This window comes from Oreochromis aureus, linkage group 12, assembly GCF_013358895.1.
Source record: "Oreochromis aureus strain Israel breed Guangdong linkage group 12, ZZ_aureus, whole genome shotgun sequence".
In the NCBI taxonomy this organism is placed as follows: Eukaryota; Metazoa; Chordata; class Actinopteri; order Cichliformes; family Cichlidae; genus Oreochromis; species Oreochromis aureus.
Genome location: NC_052953.1, coordinates 10,821,920 through 10,841,334, shown reverse-complemented (window position 1 = coordinate 10,841,334; position 19,415 = coordinate 10,821,920). Strand labels below are relative to the sequence as shown.

The 19,415-nt window shown below is 37.3% G+C and overlaps 1 protein-coding gene across 1 annotated transcript; it reads left to right on the top strand.

The window, feature by feature from the left end:
* The first annotated feature begins 8 nt into the window (after positions 1-8).
* Positions 9-17,707, top strand: mccc2 (methylcrotonoyl-CoA carboxylase 2 (beta)). The gene is made up of 17 exons (XM_031729667.2): positions 9-234; positions 2,262-2,328; positions 3,350-3,434; positions 3,716-3,817; positions 4,075-4,202; positions 5,121-5,233; positions 6,616-6,729; positions 6,905-6,969; positions 8,254-8,353; positions 8,445-8,540; positions 10,549-10,621; positions 10,737-10,813; positions 13,134-13,200; positions 13,512-13,668; positions 14,581-14,695; positions 16,053-16,138; positions 17,306-17,707. Exons 1-17 carry the CDS (start codon positions 103-105, stop codon positions 17,421-17,423), a joined length of 1,695 nt encoding a protein of 564 aa, XP_031585527.1. The 5' UTR covers positions 9-102; the 3' UTR covers positions 17,424-17,707.
* The last annotated feature ends 1,708 nt before the right edge of the window (positions 17,708-19,415 follow it).

Sequence of the window (19,415 nt, the reverse complement as noted above, 5' to 3'; positions counted from 1 at the left end):
ACTTCCCCTGCCGAGAACCACAAAAGAAGATTACCGCTAGGTTACCTAGCAGGCTAGCAGTTGCTGAATTTGATCCCGTTTAGTTAGTCGAGAACATTAAAAATGATCCTGCAATCATTCAGACCGTGGCTGCTTCGTTGCAGGAGTCTGCCGTTGGCTTGCACAAGAGCGTACCACGCAGATAAAGTCGCTCGACTCGGCTCACAACCTGATAAACAGACTTCTGAATATCAGGTAGGTTAGCCTGTTGCTAACGCCTGCTAGTCAAACAGTAAGGTAATAGTTCGGACAGTTCAGACATACCTGCGCATCCAGGTGAGGTGTTTTACACCTGACAGGCAACAGTAACTAATAAGGTTCCCAGACACGAAGGAAAGTGTTTGTTTAGTCTGTCCCCTATGTTGAAGTTCACTCTAGAGGTCAGACTCCTTAAAAGCTAAGAATTCATCAGCAATATCAGGGCTGAAGAATTAAGTGAGTTGTGCATCTAAACAGCGTGCAAAAAATTCTACCAGTCTAACTGTAAAGGTGCAACCTGTGAAAGTAAAAGGCACAAATAACAGCTTTGCATGTCATTGCAACAACAATAATCTTCTTAGAATAACTGTTTAGTGAGGCTTGATGTTTTATTGCTTAAAGTTGCTAGTTTTAAGCTGTAATTTAATGATTATATCAATGGCACATAAACAGCCAATTCATCCTCAGTGGCGCAATCATCAGCTGTTTAAATACAACATCAAAAAAATCACTAGATGGCAATACAGACAGACAGAGAGGCTGTGTCTGTCATATACACACACAAGGACTGTAGTGCTTTCCCACTTAAGCCATTAAGGGTTAGTTACTGGAGGCCAGTTACAGGAGGCCAGTTACAGGTGCAGAGGTCTTGTGTGAATCAGACTGGTGTTCATAGCAGGTTACTGTTGGGGTTGAGTGGTGTTTTAATTCAACAGTTAATCTGTTGTTTGTGACAGCGTGTTTTTGTAATTCACAATTTATATATGTGAATTACAAGTTTAAAAATACAAGATGATCAACTGCCCTTGACGGTAAACTGTGTAAAAATCTCACCATGTCACTAGGTATCCGTAGATTGCCGATTGCAGTCAACTGAATTCTTTTTTTCTTACACTAACCAATTCACGTGCATAATACTTGCTATGTTGACCGCTGTAGGACAAACAACTCTGGTTGCCATAAATCTGTAGTGCGTTTAGGTTGTCAGTATATGTCCATGTTTATTTACTGGAGGAGGCTGCAAAACCTTGTGAAACGAGTCCAATACAAATCGATGAATCAGTGAAGCTCACTTCTGTGAGGTGAGTTGTTGAGGGTATTCTGAACTTTTCAATTTTAAGCACTGCTGTCTTTGCTGCTGTTGGCTGCTGTTTTCTGCTGTTTTATCAAGTGCCTCTAACATCGCTGGACTCAGACACTTGGCAAATAAACTCTCACTATGTGAGAATGCAGTCAAACTGTTTGTCAGAGGCGAATGGTGATTTTTAGAACAATCAAGCCTAATATTAGCAGGCACGATATTAACTTATAACCAGCTGTTGCTGTTGTTTAGCTGGTTTGTAGACAGCTGTCCAGAGATCGAAGGATCGCTTGTCCAATCTCTGTTTAAGCATGTTTTCATGTGTTAGAGCCCTGACTTCAGTTCAGGAAATGAGGCTTGAGGTGAGCAGGACGAGGATGAGTTTCTAACCACATGCCGCTTGCTCCTTCACATTTTTGCTTCTTTGGTGAACGAGATCTACTCTCTGTTTATAAACCATAGGTATGATCCTTAAATCATATCACATCTTGAATCTGAAGGTGCAGACATGAATTAAAATTTGCCTCCATAGTACTGCCTGTGTGTTCTCTTCTCCTCTGCCTTTGGCATACTACGTATGTGCTCCGTCTCTGGCCACGCATATAAAAGGTTATTTGGCAGAACGGTGATGCCCATCTTGTCCATTGTATTCAGTTTGACAGAGCAACATGGGAGCTTCCACAGACTGCTGACCTCTCCTGTGTTTTTTTAAAAATTTATCAATTTGTTGGAACACATAACTAAACACTAATCAATGTATATTTATGAGTACAATTTTTTTTCCAATTAAATAAACTCAAAAAATGACTGACTGTATCTTTAAGGAGAGCATTTACATCATCATCATCATCATTTACATTTTCTTATTTTAGTGCATATCTCTTACAGAAATTGGATTAAGTGGAAACTCTAACAAATGAATTTCTCTCTTTTTGTTTTTCAGGAGAATTATGACCGAATGAAAGTTCTTGTTGATGAGCTGAAAAGCCGGACAGAAAAGATTAGATTGGGTACGTGTTCGCACACAGCAGGTTACGCACTACCCCAGAGATAAATTCATCACTTTGTGTTTTCATTTCAGCAGTGCAAATTAGTGCCTGAGTTCAGGCAATCTGGGTGATGAAATTGTTGCCCAAACATCATTGCTTACACCTATGTGTTCTAGTAAAGTAATCAGGTTCCACTTGTAGATGATTAAGCCTTAAGGGACCTGCTCTAACAAGTAAATGCGTAAACACTCTTTATATGGGCGTATTTGTTAAACTGCATGCGGTTTAACACATAGTTAGCTGTTTACTTGATCTTAACATAAAAACACAGAATAATCTACTTCCAAACTCTGTAATGAGAGGTTGCTATTATTAGAGAGGCGTAGTCGGAACTCAGGAGAAAAGGTATGTTTAAAAGCAGTAGACAAGACATATTAAAAAATGTAAGTTTTTATGATTGTGTTGTCTACTACGCTGTATAAATATATAATAAAAGTATGAAATATAAAACTTATGTAACATTGTTATTGTTTATAAAACATTTGTTTTTCTCTTCTGTTTATTTGTTTTTAATTCTTTTTCTCTTTTTGGTGAAATTTAGTTATAAAAGTATTGCTATTTAGATAGTTCTGTAAAAAGTGTAGGTGTAATAAGGTTTCAGATTTTTGTTCTTTTGATAAGTGATGACTAAAAAATGACAAAAACATTGCAAATAATTGACCCAACGAAAAGAATAAATGTGCTCCAAGTGACAATAGAAATGGTTTTCAGTAAAACACAGAAAGTTGTGACCCCGATCAAGGTACATGTTCGCTTATTTTTCAATCCTTCTGGCACACAAAAAAACTTCAGTAACTACAAAAGTCACAATAAATGAGTAAAAGCCTGTCCCACCAGGGATTAGCATTTTTTGGTAATTTTCTATTTCTATGTTTTTTTTAAACCATCACCACTGTTGTAGTAGTAGTACATGCAAAATATTCTCAAATTGTTAAGTTTGTAATTTTGTTACTATTCATTTATTACTTTTTAATTAATTCAGGAGGAGGAGAAAAAGCAAGACGACTTCATACTTCCCGTGGGAAACTGTTGCCGAGAGAGCGCATAGACAGACTATTGGATCCAGGGTATTACTGCCTACTTCTATCTTTGTCACAGATTTAAAAGTCATGGCTGTTTCATCCCCCCTAGCTTTTGTCCTAGAATTTGTCCTTACACAAACTGTGGTATCACTAGTTTTAAATGTCTGATGGTGTCTACAGTACAGTTCTCTGTACAAAGAGAAGAAGCAAAAGACAACATTTCTCTAAACTAAAATGTACTTTTTTAAATGAACTTGTGCAGAAAAACATGGATGCATGATATGAATTTGTCTTCTTTTCCCCACTTTTATTTCATGTTATTGCAGGTCTCCATTTTTGGAATTTTCCCAATTTGCAGGATATGAGTTATATGGAAAAGAGGAAGTCCCAGCAGGCGGTATAATTACTGGAATTGGGCGAGTTTCAGGGCAAGTGCTATAAATGTTTCTGATATTCACCAGATTTGAATGTAATGCCTTTAAAAAATAGTGAAAGTGTTTCGTTCTGATGATCATATGTAAAAATGGTTGCGTTTAATAATTTGCCACGGATTAAAATTTGTATTTTTAACCACAGGATCAGATCCAAAGTAATTACAGTGTAGGTTTTCCACTAGAATCTCAATTGAGTACCCCAGGTGCATAATCTAATATTTATTTATTCATATTTTTCTAAATGTTCATAGGGTGGAATGTATTATTGTTGCAAATGATGCTACTGTCAAAGGGGGAACATACTACCCAATTACAGTGAAGAAGCACCTTCGTGCACAAGAAATAGCCCAGCAGAACCACCTGCCATGCATTTACTTGGGTGAGTATCTCTGTATTTGTAAGGGTTTGTAAAACACAAATAAACGATTATCTACAGAATCAAAGAATAATAATATTATCATTAACATTATTAGTAATAATAATAGTAATAGTATTAATAATTTTCTCCTGTCCCTGTTAGAATTTAACTTTAAAATACAGTCCTGTTGTTAGAATTTAACTTTGCAAAGAGCCTGAGTAGTACTGTTGTAATCGGAAGTTGCGGAGTTAGTCACTTCACCTTTGCCTACTGGTGGTGGTCAGCAAGTAGCCTCGCCTCTGTCAGCCTGACTGATATATATGGGTGGATGTCTGGATATGATATAATGGCTAAAAATATAATTATATGATTTGGCTAAAAATAAACATTTTAAAAGTAAGAGAAAGATGGATGAAACACTTTTAACTGTGTTATGAGTGATGATGTTGCATAGTTTGTCCACCAGAGGACACTCTGCAATTTCACTGTTGACAACACTTATTTGGTACGCCACAAACACAGCAAACCAGTTTACCTGTGCAGTCAGCAGAGTGTAAATGAGTAATCAATGACTTGTTGTAACAGTAAACCAAACTGCATTTTCATTATATCTTAGTAAACACTCATAAATAACTGCTGGGGAAATCTCTTTGTTTCACACATCTGAAAAAAAAATATTGGCCAGTATATGAGATTTTTAAATTACCAAATATTAGTATCAGTTTTGGGCTTAAAACCCTATAACAGTTTCTTAATGACCTTATGGGAAAAATCCTAATATTTGGGGTTTCTTTTTGTTTGGTCAATATTTACACCAGAGACATCCCAGAATGCCCTGCCTGAGGATAGCAGGGAAGTCTTTCTCTGTAATATAACTATAGTCGAGATGTTTATAATAAGTGATTTCTTTGAATATGCTAATATTTTTATCTCCTTCAGTGGATTCTGGCGGTGCTAACCTACCCAGGCAGGCTGAAGTCTTTCCAGACAGAGATCATTTCGGGCGCATTTTCTACAACCAGGCTAGGTTGTCTTCAGAGGGAATATCACAGGTGATGCATTGTATTAACTCGTTTAATGGGCACAAAAGCAGCATGATAAAGCCCTAACGCAGTGGCTTTATAATTTGCTTGCCTCCCCCGATTACGTCTTTACTAAAGCCCATTATTGGGCTTCCACGGTATATTTGTATACCTTTTAAATAATGATTTTTCTTATTCTTTCATTCTATACGTGTAGAAGGCAATATAAATTAATATACATGAAAGTCACAGTCGTTTTTTAAGGTTTTTTTTTAATTATTTAATTTTTTTCACCATGCTGTCTTGGGGCAAAGGCCATTTTGCTGCAAGGCAAAGGCAATAAAAATACTGAGCGACAGATACACAAAAGAAATTAATTATGGCAGCAGGGGCGTTCAGGCCTGTAGGAACATTGTGGGAAAAGCTTCCATGAACAGAAATTGACAGCAATCACATGATAAACTGTATTAAATTGAATTTAATATTTATTTAAAAACACAGAAGAGCCTTTATCGCAAGGGTTATATCACATTACGCTGCTCGGTATCTGTATTTTCTGCAGTTCTGGTAGCTCTCTCTTTTTTCAACCATACATGTGTTTACATCCTTGTTGGAACAAGAAAAATATCAAAGAGCAGAGGTGGTATATTCAAATGAATTCCATGCTTGAAGGCTCTTCATGTTTTGCACCTGCAGGCTACTCAAATCCTTCTTATATATGATGATGAAGAGAACTGCAGCAGTTTTGCACTGTGCCCGGTTTTGCACCTGTCTTGCAGTCACATCTCTATTGATTCAAGGATGATAAAAAGCAGGATATATTGCTCACCAAACCGACCTTCACTGTGTGTTAGTTTGACACTAGAAAGCTGTTTTCAAATTCATCTGCAGGAAGACGAAAGTTTTTCAGAGCTATAAAATGTTTTGGCCAATGTAATGTTCTCTTGGAATTTTTCCTTCACTTGGCAGAATAATATATGTTCAGAATTTATTTCTGGAAGATTGGTTCTCTTGAAAATGGAATGTTTCTATGAGCCCACCTGAAATAAGAGATGTAGTTCCCACATCTAAATTGAATACCATTCCTGGTCCAATAGGCATCATAAAGTCTGCAGTACTCATAGCTTAAAAGTTGTTGTTCAGTGATGTAATGGCCATTTTGTTTTGAGTATTCAAACTTTTCAAGTGAGACTATAACCTGATTTTTTTTTTTTTTGCTAATGGAGTAGTCATAGGTGGCATTATAACTGCACACAAGGTTAATTGAAATTTTAAAGAGAAAAAAAAAACTTAACCACATGCAAATTATTCAAAGCAGAGTAATGAAGATATCTTTGAAAATGCCTCAAGGATATGTTCTAATATTGTACATGTCTGATATGAGACCTAACTATTTTTCTTCTCTCTTCAAGATTGCTGTTGTGATGGGCTCCTGCACTGCTGGAGGAGCGTATGTGCCAGCAATGGCAGACGAGAGCATCATCGTACGGAAGCAAGGAACCATTTTTCTTGGAGGACCTCCACTGGTTTGCTAATTTTTTTATTATTTCTGTCATTATTTAGAGTAACTGACAAACAGACAAATATCGTGTTTCATTTTATAGAGCTAAATGTTTGTTCATATAGCAAGCTATATATTTGAACTTGTACTGAATACAAGAGATGAAATGCATATTTCCTGGTAATATAATTCCTTAATAGGTCAAAGCTGCCACTGGGGAAGAAGTTTCTGCAGAAGATCTTGGTGGTGCTGATCTACACTGCAAGTATGAACAGATCATTTTTATGTGATATGTGGGATACCAAATCCATGTTATTTCTCATCTTGACTTTTAAATACTAAAGAGATAGCTAAATAGTTTTTGCAAAATATATACATCAGGACTTGATGTTCGTATCCCTGAAAATGACGATTTAATGTCCTCTGTGCTCTTGTGTTATACGTCCAGTTTGGGTATTCAAGTGATGCTAATTACAAGCTGGGTTGATAGAAGAGTAGGTTGTTCTGTTACTGAAATCATAATGTTATACAGATCCTTAAAGCGAATTCACTTTCCTTGTTTCTGTGTCAATCAGGAGGCAGTACTTCACAATGACAAAGTGTTGTTACACAAAAGAAAAAAATATCCAAATATCCCATTTACATAAATATTCAGACACTTATTGTTATTTTCCCTTATTGTCATGTTGGGAAAGTTCCTACAAGCTTGGAACGCCATCACCTTAGACGCTTGTCCCATTATTCCTAGTAGTTGTTTGGTAGAAGCTTCACCAGGTTTTTTTAAGACATCTCTAGATGCTTTGCTGGGTTCAGGTCTGGACCTGACAGAGTTTTTCCCCAAGCAACACCATTGTTTTCTTGGCAGTATGCTTCAGGTTAGTCTTGTGTGATTTTAGTTGCTTGTTTAACCGAGGTCCTTCTTCCCAGATGACTCAGTTCGGTTGAGCAGCCAAATTTAGGAAGACTGTTCCAGGATTAAGAATGATGGAGGTTATTGTTCTCTTGGATATTATTGTGTCTTTCCCCAGATCTGTGCCTTGAGACAATCCAATCTAGCACACCTACAAATAGTTCTCTCGACATCATGACTTGGTTTTTTCATCTACAGTCTGCTGTGGGACATCATATAAACCCATGTGTGCCTTTCCTGATTATTTCTATTTAATTAAGTTAGGCACAATTGGAATCCAGTCAAGTTATATAAACATCTCAAAGATCATTGCTCTGTTGTGAGTGTCATAGCAAAGGATTTGATTTGACTTGGGTAATTAAAGTGTTTCAGTTTCTTTCTTTCTTATTTTGAACCAATTAACAAAATACAGTTTGGGCTTTGTCTTTGTTTCTTATAAAAATGAACTCAATCCAATTATTAATCTATGAGACGCTTTCATGGAAAACATCAAATGGTCAGGAAACTTTCTACCTACACTCTGTACTATATAGAAAGTACTGTAGTACTGTAGGTTTTTTTCCCCCACAGTAATTATCTAATTATTGATTTATGATGTAATATTTTCAATGACTGCCGTTGTTTTTTCTTACTTTGCAGAAAATCTGGAGTGACGGACCACTATGCTTTAGACGATAACCACGCTCTTCATTTAGCGAGAAAGACAGTGCGAAGCCTTAACTACAGAAAAAATATCGAGGTCAGTCTGTTGTTTACAGTCGACAATTTAAATCAAACTGCTCTCTCTGTAGCTTCACTGACACTGAGTCTTTTTGTTTTCTTTTATTTAGGTTACTATAGAATCTCCTGAGAGTCCTCTCTATCCTGCAGATGAACTCTACGGCATAGTCGGAGATAACTTGAAACGTAACTTTGATGTCAGAGAGGTAATTGCCCAGTTTCCAGAATGATGGTTTCAAGTTGCACTTAAAAAATTTGCTTCTATATTAAGTCATACGCTTTCACAGGAGTATGTGTAGATCTGTGAAATATGGACTACACCCCATTATTCACTAGCTTGTAGAACCAGCAATAACTTGGAGTAATAATGTTCTGTATGACTTTATCAGTGTTTCACATCATTGTGGTGGATTGTTGTCCCACTATTCTAACATTGCTTCAGTTCATTGATTTCTGCAAAGCTCTCCTAACATACCTGCACAGCATTTCAATCAGTTTGAGGTCTGGGCTTTTATTGGGCCATTGCAGCACCTTGATTCTTTTCTTTTTCAGCCAGTCTGTTGTAGATTTTCTGCTGTCCTTGAGATCGTTGTCCCGTTATGCAACTCAGTTGTGCCCGTGCTTTAGCTGTCAGACAGATGGCCTCATTTGGCTTTAGAATATGCTGGTATACAGAGGAGTTCATGGTTGACTCGGAGACTGTAAAGTGCTGCAAAACAAGCACAAATCATCTCTCTTCCACCATGCTTGATAGTTGGTGTGAGGTGTTTGGTTTTTACCTTACATGGTGCTGCGAATTATGACCAAACATCTCCACTTTGATTTTGTCCAAAGGACATTGTTCCAGAAGTCTTGTAGTTTGTTCAGAAGCAACTTTGTAAACCTAAGCTGTACTGCCATGTTCTTTTCTGAGAGGAGAGGCTTTCTCCAGGCTGCACTTACAAACAAGCCATTCTTGTATTTCTAATTGTACTGTCATGAATGTTAACATTTAACATGCTAATTGGACCCTGTAAAATCTGAGATGAAGTTCTTGGTTTTTTTTACGCCACAGAAATAAAAGGCTGATGGGGTATGGTTGTCACCCTCCTGGGTGAGCGGGCAGGTGGGCAGTGTGGACACCCACTTTTGTGAATACAATAACTCAAGAAAGATGCGATGCAGATTTGGAAATCTTTACCATAGGTGCATCTGCTAGAAGCTGGAGCATTGCCCGGCCTGAACTTGGGTTGGATTTCCTGGGAAATCCACTCCTGGGAAGATTGTGGCATTGTATTAACAAACACCTGAATATTCCAGACTAGAAAATTTCTGTTCAGTTTTATTTATACAGCTCCAAATCGCAACAAACTCTCAAAGCTTCTGCTTTTATAGGTCACACTTGCTGATGATCAGTAAATCAAATACATCTGGTTAGCAACACCTGGCTGCTACTTATCCTGTTCCTATGGAATTCCCATGAAGCAATAAGGTTGTACTTAGCTTTTCACAGGACTGCTTGGAAGATTTCTTTACCATTTCTGAACATTTCAGAATCTTATTTGGATATTTTATTAGGCTACTGTGTTGAACCCCTTATTAATTAGTTAAAATGGTGAGATAAATAATAAGACTTTTCTTTGCTATGATATTATTTCTTTAATGTGAGTCAAATATAGTAAAATCATTCATTTATCTAATTGTTTAGTACAGCCAAAACACCGATTTACATAATTTAGAAGTGCTATGACTGCTTTAAGATTTATAAATAAACCGATTTTGATTGGTTTATTTATAAATCTGGCTGTCAGAGGTTCAGAATGCAATTTAAACAATGTTGAGTTGTCATGTTCTCCTATCAGCAGCTGAATCAATAATAAGGTGGCTGGCATCAGTCACTTTGCTTTTCTGCTGTGTGGCAGTGCTTGCCAGATATTCTCTATTGGTTTAAAGCTTGTGCCCTTTGATTCTTGATGTAGACCCGCGAGCAAGAATTACTGCTTACTCTAGAGATGCCAAAGTGTTTGTAGTGTAGAATAGTATTGGCAGTCCATTTAAGGTTGTAAGATCAACTGAGTGCAGCCTCTTTACAGGAGTTTTTCAAGTGTAGCATTGCTTTTAGCAGAGTGAAAATCACTTAAATAAGTAGAAATTGTTGAAAAGTTGTCACTATCTGTGTTATTTGATATTCCATCACATGTTTTTTATAACTTTTGTTTACTGATTGGATTGCAGGTCATTGCCAGAATTGTAGATGGCAGTAAATTTGATGAATTCAAGGCATTCTATGGAGACACGCTTGTTACGGGTATGTGAACTAGGATTGATTTCAATTTCCAAGACATGGCTGATTATTATTTTTTTCGTATCTAAATTTAAAACCTAACCATTGTTTGAGTTCACTCATGTGAATTTCTTTTAAGGATTTTCAAGGATATTTGGTTATCCCGTTGGAATCATTGGGAACAATGGAGTCTTGTTCTCGGAGTCTGCAAAAAAGGTAAAGGCACTTTATAGCCACAGATAAATCAAACTGTAAAAACTGTCTTTTATCTACAAAAACAAAACAATACAAAAAATAAATAAATAAATAAATAAAACCTATATGGTGTTAAAAGCTGAATTTCCAGGAGACTGAGTTTTGTACTGTTTATGTTCCTCTCAAAATGTCAAGGACTTTAAATACTTTGCGGAAATAGTACAGATAGCGTGCTCCACAAATATTTGCTGCTTATGAACACCAACATTTTTCTGTTTGTAGGTTATTTGCACTTCTCATTCACAGTAGAGTTGCAGTGTTTCTCCTATGCAAGAAGCCTTAAAATGCACCTTTACATCCTTTCACGAGTAGCCTGATAAATATGATAGCATTTAGAAACCATGCACGGAGAACAGTAATAATTTTCATTCAGTGTAATTCACTTAATTCTCAAGCCAATTTGCTGTGCACAGAGCTGAACTTTATACAGGCTTAGGGAAGATGAGGGGCTGAATTTGTGATTATAGACTAATAAGTTTTTCTAAGCACGTTTTGAATTGGATTACAAGCTTGACCTGAACGAAGATTTCTTTCATTCATTTTTATTTTTTGCAAGGTCTCAACATGACATTATAAGCATTGGCTATCTCGTCACTATAATTACTTTCAAAAGGGTCTGATACAGTGCCTCAGACAAAGATGTGGAACAGACATGCTCAGGGAGCATATTCAAGAAAAATCAATACAGTACCTGCATTTCTGAGACACGCTGTCATTGCTAAAGACATGCCCAGGCTTCCATTATGCTAACTGTTAAACTGTTAAAAGCTTTTTCCCAGTTTTTTCTGTGTTGATAAAAGGGAGAGGTACCAGAGACACGATTAGATTTCTGTTGTTCACACATTCGGGAGCAATGTTATAGATAATCTTATCTCATACTACCTCATGCTACCATATTATCTCAATAGAACACTTTGCTCTCAGACTGCAGGCTTACTTGTGTTTCCGAGAGTATTTAAATGTAGAACAGGAGGTTTCAGGCCCTTCTTCTACGGAACCAGGTCCCAGTTTAGATTTGGGAGACAGAGACCCCCTCTTTTTTAAGATTAGGCTTTTGTTCTTATAGTTAGGGCTGGATCAGGTGAACACACTCTTAGTTATGCTGCCATTGGCCTAGGCTGCTGGGGGCTTCCCAATAGCACTGAGTGTTTCTTCTTCTTCACTCATCTGTTTTCACTCTTTGTGTTTATACTCATAAACAGTGCATTGCATTTAATCATCAGCTATTACTTCATTCGTCTTTTGTCCTGTCTCCCTTCCCTTACCCCCAGCTGGTGGCAGTATATGGCCGCCCCTCCCTGAGCCTGGTTCTGGTGGAGGTTTCTTCCTGTAAAAGGGAGTTTTTCCTTCCCACTGTTGCTTGCTCAAAGGAGGGTTTCTGACTGTTCTCTTTATTATCGTAGGGTCTTTACATTAAAATATAAAGCGCCTTGAGGCAAATGTTGTTCTGATTTAGCGCTATATAAATAAAGTTGAATTGAAATTGAATAATTTCGCAGAGAAGCAGTCATATTTCACATTGTTTCCAACTGTTGTTTGCACTTTGCAACACACAACAAAGTGCTTCACTGAAAGAGAGCCAGCCGAGGAAACTGCGAAAATAAAGAAAACACCTGAGTAATTCAGCAATACAAATATATGGAAATGAGTTGTCTCCACATAGTTCAGTCTTTTGTATGTGTTTGTCTGTTCAATATTTCCTGGCAGCTCTGTGTTATGCAGTGATTTTTTCTGACATAACTGAAGGCCATTCACCTCCTTCGTATTCAAACTAGAATACAGCAAATACAAAGCGAGTGTAGCGGCAGGTGAGCTCGCTCCCAAAGTAACTGGTTTCTGTTATTTCGGGATGGATTGAGGGGAAGCCATGAACTCTGTTGCTTATTTTATTTATTTATTTGTTTTTTTTGTATTAACAGATGTAATGCAAGATTCAAAAGCATCACCTCAGGCAACATTGTGACAGTTTACATCTTCTTGTGAAAATACAAACTCCAGATGTAATCCAAACTTTTCAGTGGGTTATTACACAGATTTCACCCCGAGCACTTCACTGGATAAACTTGTGTGCTTTGAATATATTTTCTTAAAAATGTACACCTCTCTTTCCTTTGGCAGTTCATTTAAAGTTTATGGTCTCTTGTTTATTTCTTGAGAGGCCCAAAAAGGAAATCATTACCGTCTTGTACTATTTTAAAGTAATAGATGTTTGAACTCTGGGCAGTTGTTCTTTAGGTCTGAGAATGTACTACATGTAATGAATATCTGAAATTCTTTTCAGGGGACGCATTTCATTGAATTATGCTGCCAACGAAACATTCCACTTGTTTTCCTCCAAAACATAACAGGTTGGTGGGAATTCTTCAGCGATTTGGGGCTTATTTACATCTGTAATTTTGTTCTGTTGTGGGGTTTAGATGTTGTTTGTTACTCGGCAAACAATTCTGAATGTTATTTATTTTAATTGCAATGTGATCTGTGATCATAGGGATAATTTTATAATTTACATCATAACCAAATCTTATTATATGATGTACAAATCTGTTTCATTAATCTCCCAGTTTTACGTATTTAGTGTTTAAGATTAGCACAGCCAGACTTTCTTCCTTGAAATAACAACACAGGCTTAGGCTACCTCTTGTCTTCATCTTCATCTCAGGCTTCATGGTGGGTAGGGAGTATGAAGCGGGAGGAATTGCCAAGGATGGAGCCAAGATGGTTACTGCGGTTGCCTGTGCCAGTGTACCCAAGATTACTGTTATCATTGGCGGCTCCTATGGTGCAGGAAACTATGGCATGTGTGGCAGAGCCTACAGGTATGAAGAAATTCTCTGTAGGGATGAGAGGTTTGCTGGAATAAAAAGGCAGCCTTGGTAACAGCTAAGTAAATGAATTCATTGTGAACTATTGCGAAACACATTAGCTGCTTCTCTGCGAAATTCGAGTGTACAAAATGTACAAAATATACAAAATGCAATTGCCTTTCATTTTGTGCTTCGGATAGCCTTGGACTTCTTGCGTGTAGGTGGAAGTGACCTTTTGTAACAGTAAAAGAGACTTTCTAAGTGGAACCCTTTCAAAGCTGAGAACTATTTTAAAATAAAAAAAATCAATTTTAATCAAAATTGAGTGACATTTATTACTCGAGGATGTCATTATTTTGTCTTTTTAATTTTTGTCGGATATTTTTCAAAGACTAGGAGTGATAAGAAGCTGAATTATTGATGTGTAGCGTCCTTAGTGAAGAGCACTCTACAACAGAGTGCAGTGTATTTGTATAGATAGATTGATGGATGGAAGTCTTGGAATCACTTGAGGAAGTTTATCAGATTTTGCACAGCTCCCTCTGGATAGAAAAAAATGGCTTTAACAGTATTAAAATTACCATTCAAATAGCTTTAAGCATGTATGAAGTCAGTGGAATGATAATATTATTGTGGGCACACTCATGTTTAATTCCTATCAGGTTATTTGAGCTGTAATAAGCGTCCTCATCTAAATTGAAATAAGCATAAATGATTTAGCGTTTTGGAAAGTTGGAGGTGATACTCACCCTCCCTTAGTCTTTCTATGAAATATCAAAGAAGTACTTTTCCCAGGTTAAGCCCTCCTAGTCTCTCAAATCATATTTTTGATGTTCAGGGTTTCTTTTGTTATCTTATTGGTTGTGATCTAGGTGACTATTCTGGTTCTCGAAACTCAAATTGACACTGTTTCTTGTCTCACAGCCCACGTTTCCTGTACATGTGGCCAAATTCCCGAATCTCTGTAATGGGTGGTGAGCAAGCTGCCACTGTCTTGGCTACCATCACTAAGGATCAGAGGGCACGTGAGGGAAAGGAGGTAATGATTCATGTTAATCGCTTGACACGGCAGACTAAAATCTGTGCTCCGCTGGAAAGGCTTGAATTGGCTTTAGTGGGTTTCCTGCCAACAGCATAAACATTATGAAAGACACTTTTCTTTCAATAATGGTTTGACATGGCACAGTAAAATAATTTCAGTGTTAAGTGTGACTGTGATGACTTATCCTGAATAGTGTAGCCATCAAATGGCTGTCATTAAACTGTGTCAGGTATGCTGTTATGGGGCTATTAACCAGTGCATTAATAGCTTCAGAATGACACCTCACATCAGTGCCCTGCTGACAGCCGTTTTGATGATGTTTAAAATGTTTCAACTCAAAAAGGTTGTAAAAACTAATCATGGGTCAATTTTTGAACAGGTATCAAATATTCTTATATTTTCTGCTTTTATTCTACTTGTCTTCACAGTGGAACACAGGTTGAACTACTGAGAGCTTATTAAATTATACAGTATAATACAGCTTACATGTTAAACATGTATTAGGTGTACAGTCAGTACTACAGTTGAAATGTATTTGTTGTTTGCCCCACGAAAACACAGATGACAGTATTCTGAGCCTGCACCACTCATCACTTCCACCAAAATAGGAACTTACTTTGTGATTAACCAACATAAGTTGAACTTTATGTGAGAACTCAAATATCTGGTTCAGTCGTTTAGAGCACAGGATGGTCTTTTCCTTGTCATCTTCCTAGTGTAATTGCAGTGTCCGATTGCAGCCATGTGAGTGCAGCAGGGGTAATTGTGCAGTGAATTCCCAGCAAGTATGGTGTCATGTGTCGTGCCTCCTGCAGGCTCTACACTAGGTACCCCTCAAATGAAGTGTTTCCAGTGGAGAGAATGCATCTGAAGCATTTTATCTTCTATTATGTGCTTCATGTGAGAAAGGATAAGTTAGGGCGATGAGTTTATGTGTGAAAACACATCTTCCTGGTTAAAATTAAAGCAGTCCAATATAGAGACCTTGGAATGAATTACAGTCTAATGAAATCAGTTTTTCTTCATACCATTTCTTATATTTTTGTTGCTGTTTAATTTGTATTTTTTTCCCCTTTAAAAAAAAATTAGTTTCTGATATTTACAGCAGTTTGGCCCATTTATATCAGTAAAGATTAGCTTTGTGTTATTTATCCAGTGTTTGATCTGTTTTTATTATGTTCACAAAGATTGGCTTAGTGTTTTGAAGCTGAGGAAATTGACCTTCATGGCAAATGAAATGGCTGTGTGCTTTCAGCTTTACATTTCACTACACCTTCAATAATTCAGACAACCTTTAAAACGCCTCTGGCGCAGGTCCTTACCGCCTAATTCTATTTTCTCAATATATTCACAGTTCACAGCAGAGCAAGAGGCTGCCATGAAGGAGCCAATCGTGCGGCGGTTTGAGGAGGAAGGCAGTCCGTATTACTCCAGCGCTAGGTGAGATCTGCTCATCCAGTATGTTGTGTTTTAGGGATGTGTGTAATAAAATGAAGGACTACACATAAATGAGCCTTTGAATTTCCAAAATTGGTTTGACTACTGTTGCTAAGATAAAATGTTGTTTCTCGAATGGCAGCATTGCGCACAAATGAACTATCAACAGGCCACCAGCATGTGTTTATAATTTATTTTTTAAACTCCTTTCAGTAATCTCACATTAGCCTTATTTTCCAAGAACTAAGAAACCACAAGACTATTCATGCAGGACCAGTGATGCTGTGATGTTTTTCTTTTGCATCAGATGTCCTGTTGTTTAAATAATAAGAGCCGTATTCTTTTCATTTAGTCCCTGAGCTGTTTTCATTGTGTGTTTGTAAGCGTAGAGTACAAATCCTCATGTGGTGATTACATGTGCGTCTTAAAACGAGATGGATAGTATACTGTACATATTTATCTAACTGGAAACTGCCTCACTGACATTAAAAACCAATATAGTTATGAAGGTTAAACAGACATTTCAGAGCATGTCGGTGCTTATTTTTGCAGTTAATTGTATAAAATATAAAGAAAGAGAAAGGCCAAGGGGCAATCAAGGCCCCATTACACACTAATTAATCACAAGCTACCCTGAAAGCACTTGTCAAATTTATGTGTGTCATTAATGCTTGAAACCACTTGTATCAGAATTGCTTGCTGTGGAAGCATCAGTTAATGAATAAAAAAAATTAGCTAACTGCAAAAGAGTAAGAATTTTGAAAACTGATTCATCTCTTCATTTATTTACGACTTTAGCAGGAGCTGCTATTAGTTTCTCAAATATCAGGACTTGCTTTGTGTATTATAATCATCTATCTGAAGGGACACAGCAGGCTTATAATATACATATACTATATTATATTAACAACAGCCATATCGTTTGCTCTTTAATGAAATATAGGTCCGACTCTGAAAAGAATACAAATCTGATACCTTGCAGAAAGGAAAAAAATGCAAATCTTTAAACCTAGACTATAAGGGAGGGAGTCATCCAAAGAGAGGAAGACAAAACCTTGACACTCTATTAAAGTAATTGATTATAGTCCTGCACAAGCACCGCAAGAAGTATCGCATGAGTGAGGAGTAATGTGCCATCTAATAATGTGGAGCACTTTATTATTTTTACAGGCTGTGGGATGACGGGATTATTGATCCTGCTGAGACTCGTATGGTTTTGGGTCTGAGCCTCAGTGCAGCACTCAATGCACCAACAACGAAGACACGTTTTGGAGTTTTCCGGATGTAATGCTCATTTAGTTTGTACATATAGAGACACGAGACTTAGTATAGATTTACTGTTTGTATAGTATTTCTCGTAGTTTACCAGATTGAGTAAAAACTCTCAAAGAGTTGGGATCGCTCGACTTTGGATACCTTGAGATGTGACTGGATGATGGAATCAGAGACACTTCCCCTGTTAAGTTGTGCCTTAACTGTTTTCATTCCAGTGTAAATGTTCTCTTAAATCTGTTTCATTTGTTGGCTCAATTACTGTAAATGCAAACAATAAAAAAATGTGAAAAGTTCAAATTGCTGCCTTTTTATCGATCGTGAATGACCAGAAAGAAAGAAATCTTCATAAGGGGGCACTGTTTAGCTATAAATATCTGAGGTAGAGTAGAGGAAGGGTAGAAGCACGCACAAAAGGACCTCCGCATATAAAAGGAGAAAAAGTATTTTGAAGATTTCCAAGTTTAGTGTAATTATTTATTATTTAGAGACACTGGAGGGTTTATTCTTGTCTGGCTTTCTGAGGCTTCTGCTTGTTTATTCTTTTATTGTAAAGCACTTTGTGATGTTTGCTGTGGAAAGGTGCTGTGCTACTATTGTGTCAAAGCAGGCACAAATAGAATGTGGTCTTATATCTCATGCTGCAGACAGAGTGTGCTGTGTGCCGAAGCTAAGCCTCAGAACGAGAGTTCTTCACTTTACCAGCTGGCCAGCCTCTCTTTCCCGCCCTCCCGGTTTTTCATTTTGTCAATTTATCTTTTTAATTGAACATGTTGCACACAGTTGATATGTTCATATATTGGTATAGACCATCTGAATTCCCCCTTGCAACAAGTTAGGTTTTCCTCCGAAGGATTTTCAGAGGCCAGGGATTTGGTGCAGAAGTAGATTTGAATGTTTGTATGAAGCCAGGTGGTTAAAATGCTTAACTGGAAGCCCTTCATGCTCCTCTGTGTATGACTGTGTGCCTGGTATACTGAGGCTGTGAGAGCCTCACTTTGGGGAGAGCAAAAATACTCAGGCCATGATATGTGTGGAAGATGTGTGTGTGTGTATGCATGTGTATGCCACCCACACACACACTTTTTAAAACTGGTTTGCTGGTTATTTCTTCCTTCATGTTCCACCAAATGTCACTGTGGGAGGACTTACCAAGCACAATGGACCCTTCTTCAAAGTTTTTACTGAAGTAAAAAAGCCATAATGATTCAGAAAAGTCTTATCTTAAGAATGTTTTAACATAGAGTATAGATCAGAGAGTGAAATATCACTTAAATGTCAAATTTATTTTTGTTCCATTTTTTTATTTAACCAGGAGATATGCACTTGAGATCTAGAATCCTTTTCGGAAGAGCGTCCTCCACAAGATAGAAATCAGCAGTCACAGAACAACACACGCATAATACATTAAAGACATGAAGTATTGAGATTAAAAATATCACTATAGAAATACCTGAAAAATGTGTTTCACTGTAGGTCAATGTGGCAGTTCTAGTTAGACAGATGTGACAGCCTTCAAGTCATTTCAGATTAGTCATATTTAGTGAGCTCAGCTTCCTAAGATTTAGTTGGTTTTGCAGCAGATTTCAAGCAGATGGAGCAGCATATTTGAAAACTCTTTTTTTCTCTCTCTCAAATTCAGTAGAGGCTTTGGGGATGGATAAAAGAACCAAGTCTTGGGAGGGAAGACAGTAACTTCCTACGCATTTTTGACTGATGTAGGTCAGTAAGTAAGATGGGAGCAGACCAAGAATAGTTAAATAACAGGATGCCAGCAGATGAGTCTACAGGACAACAAAGCACTAATCCATCTGAAGCACACAGATACAAACAATTCAAAGAAATTGATTCAAACAATCAAAAACATACACTGTAGAAGAACTGTACTGAAAGTAGATCCCGCAAAGGAGAAATGCAATGCAACAAAAGTGACGATCCTTGCAATCGCTGACACAAACGTTAAAAAGAAAAGACTGAAATGAAGGTGAGTACACCTGTGTAAGTCGAC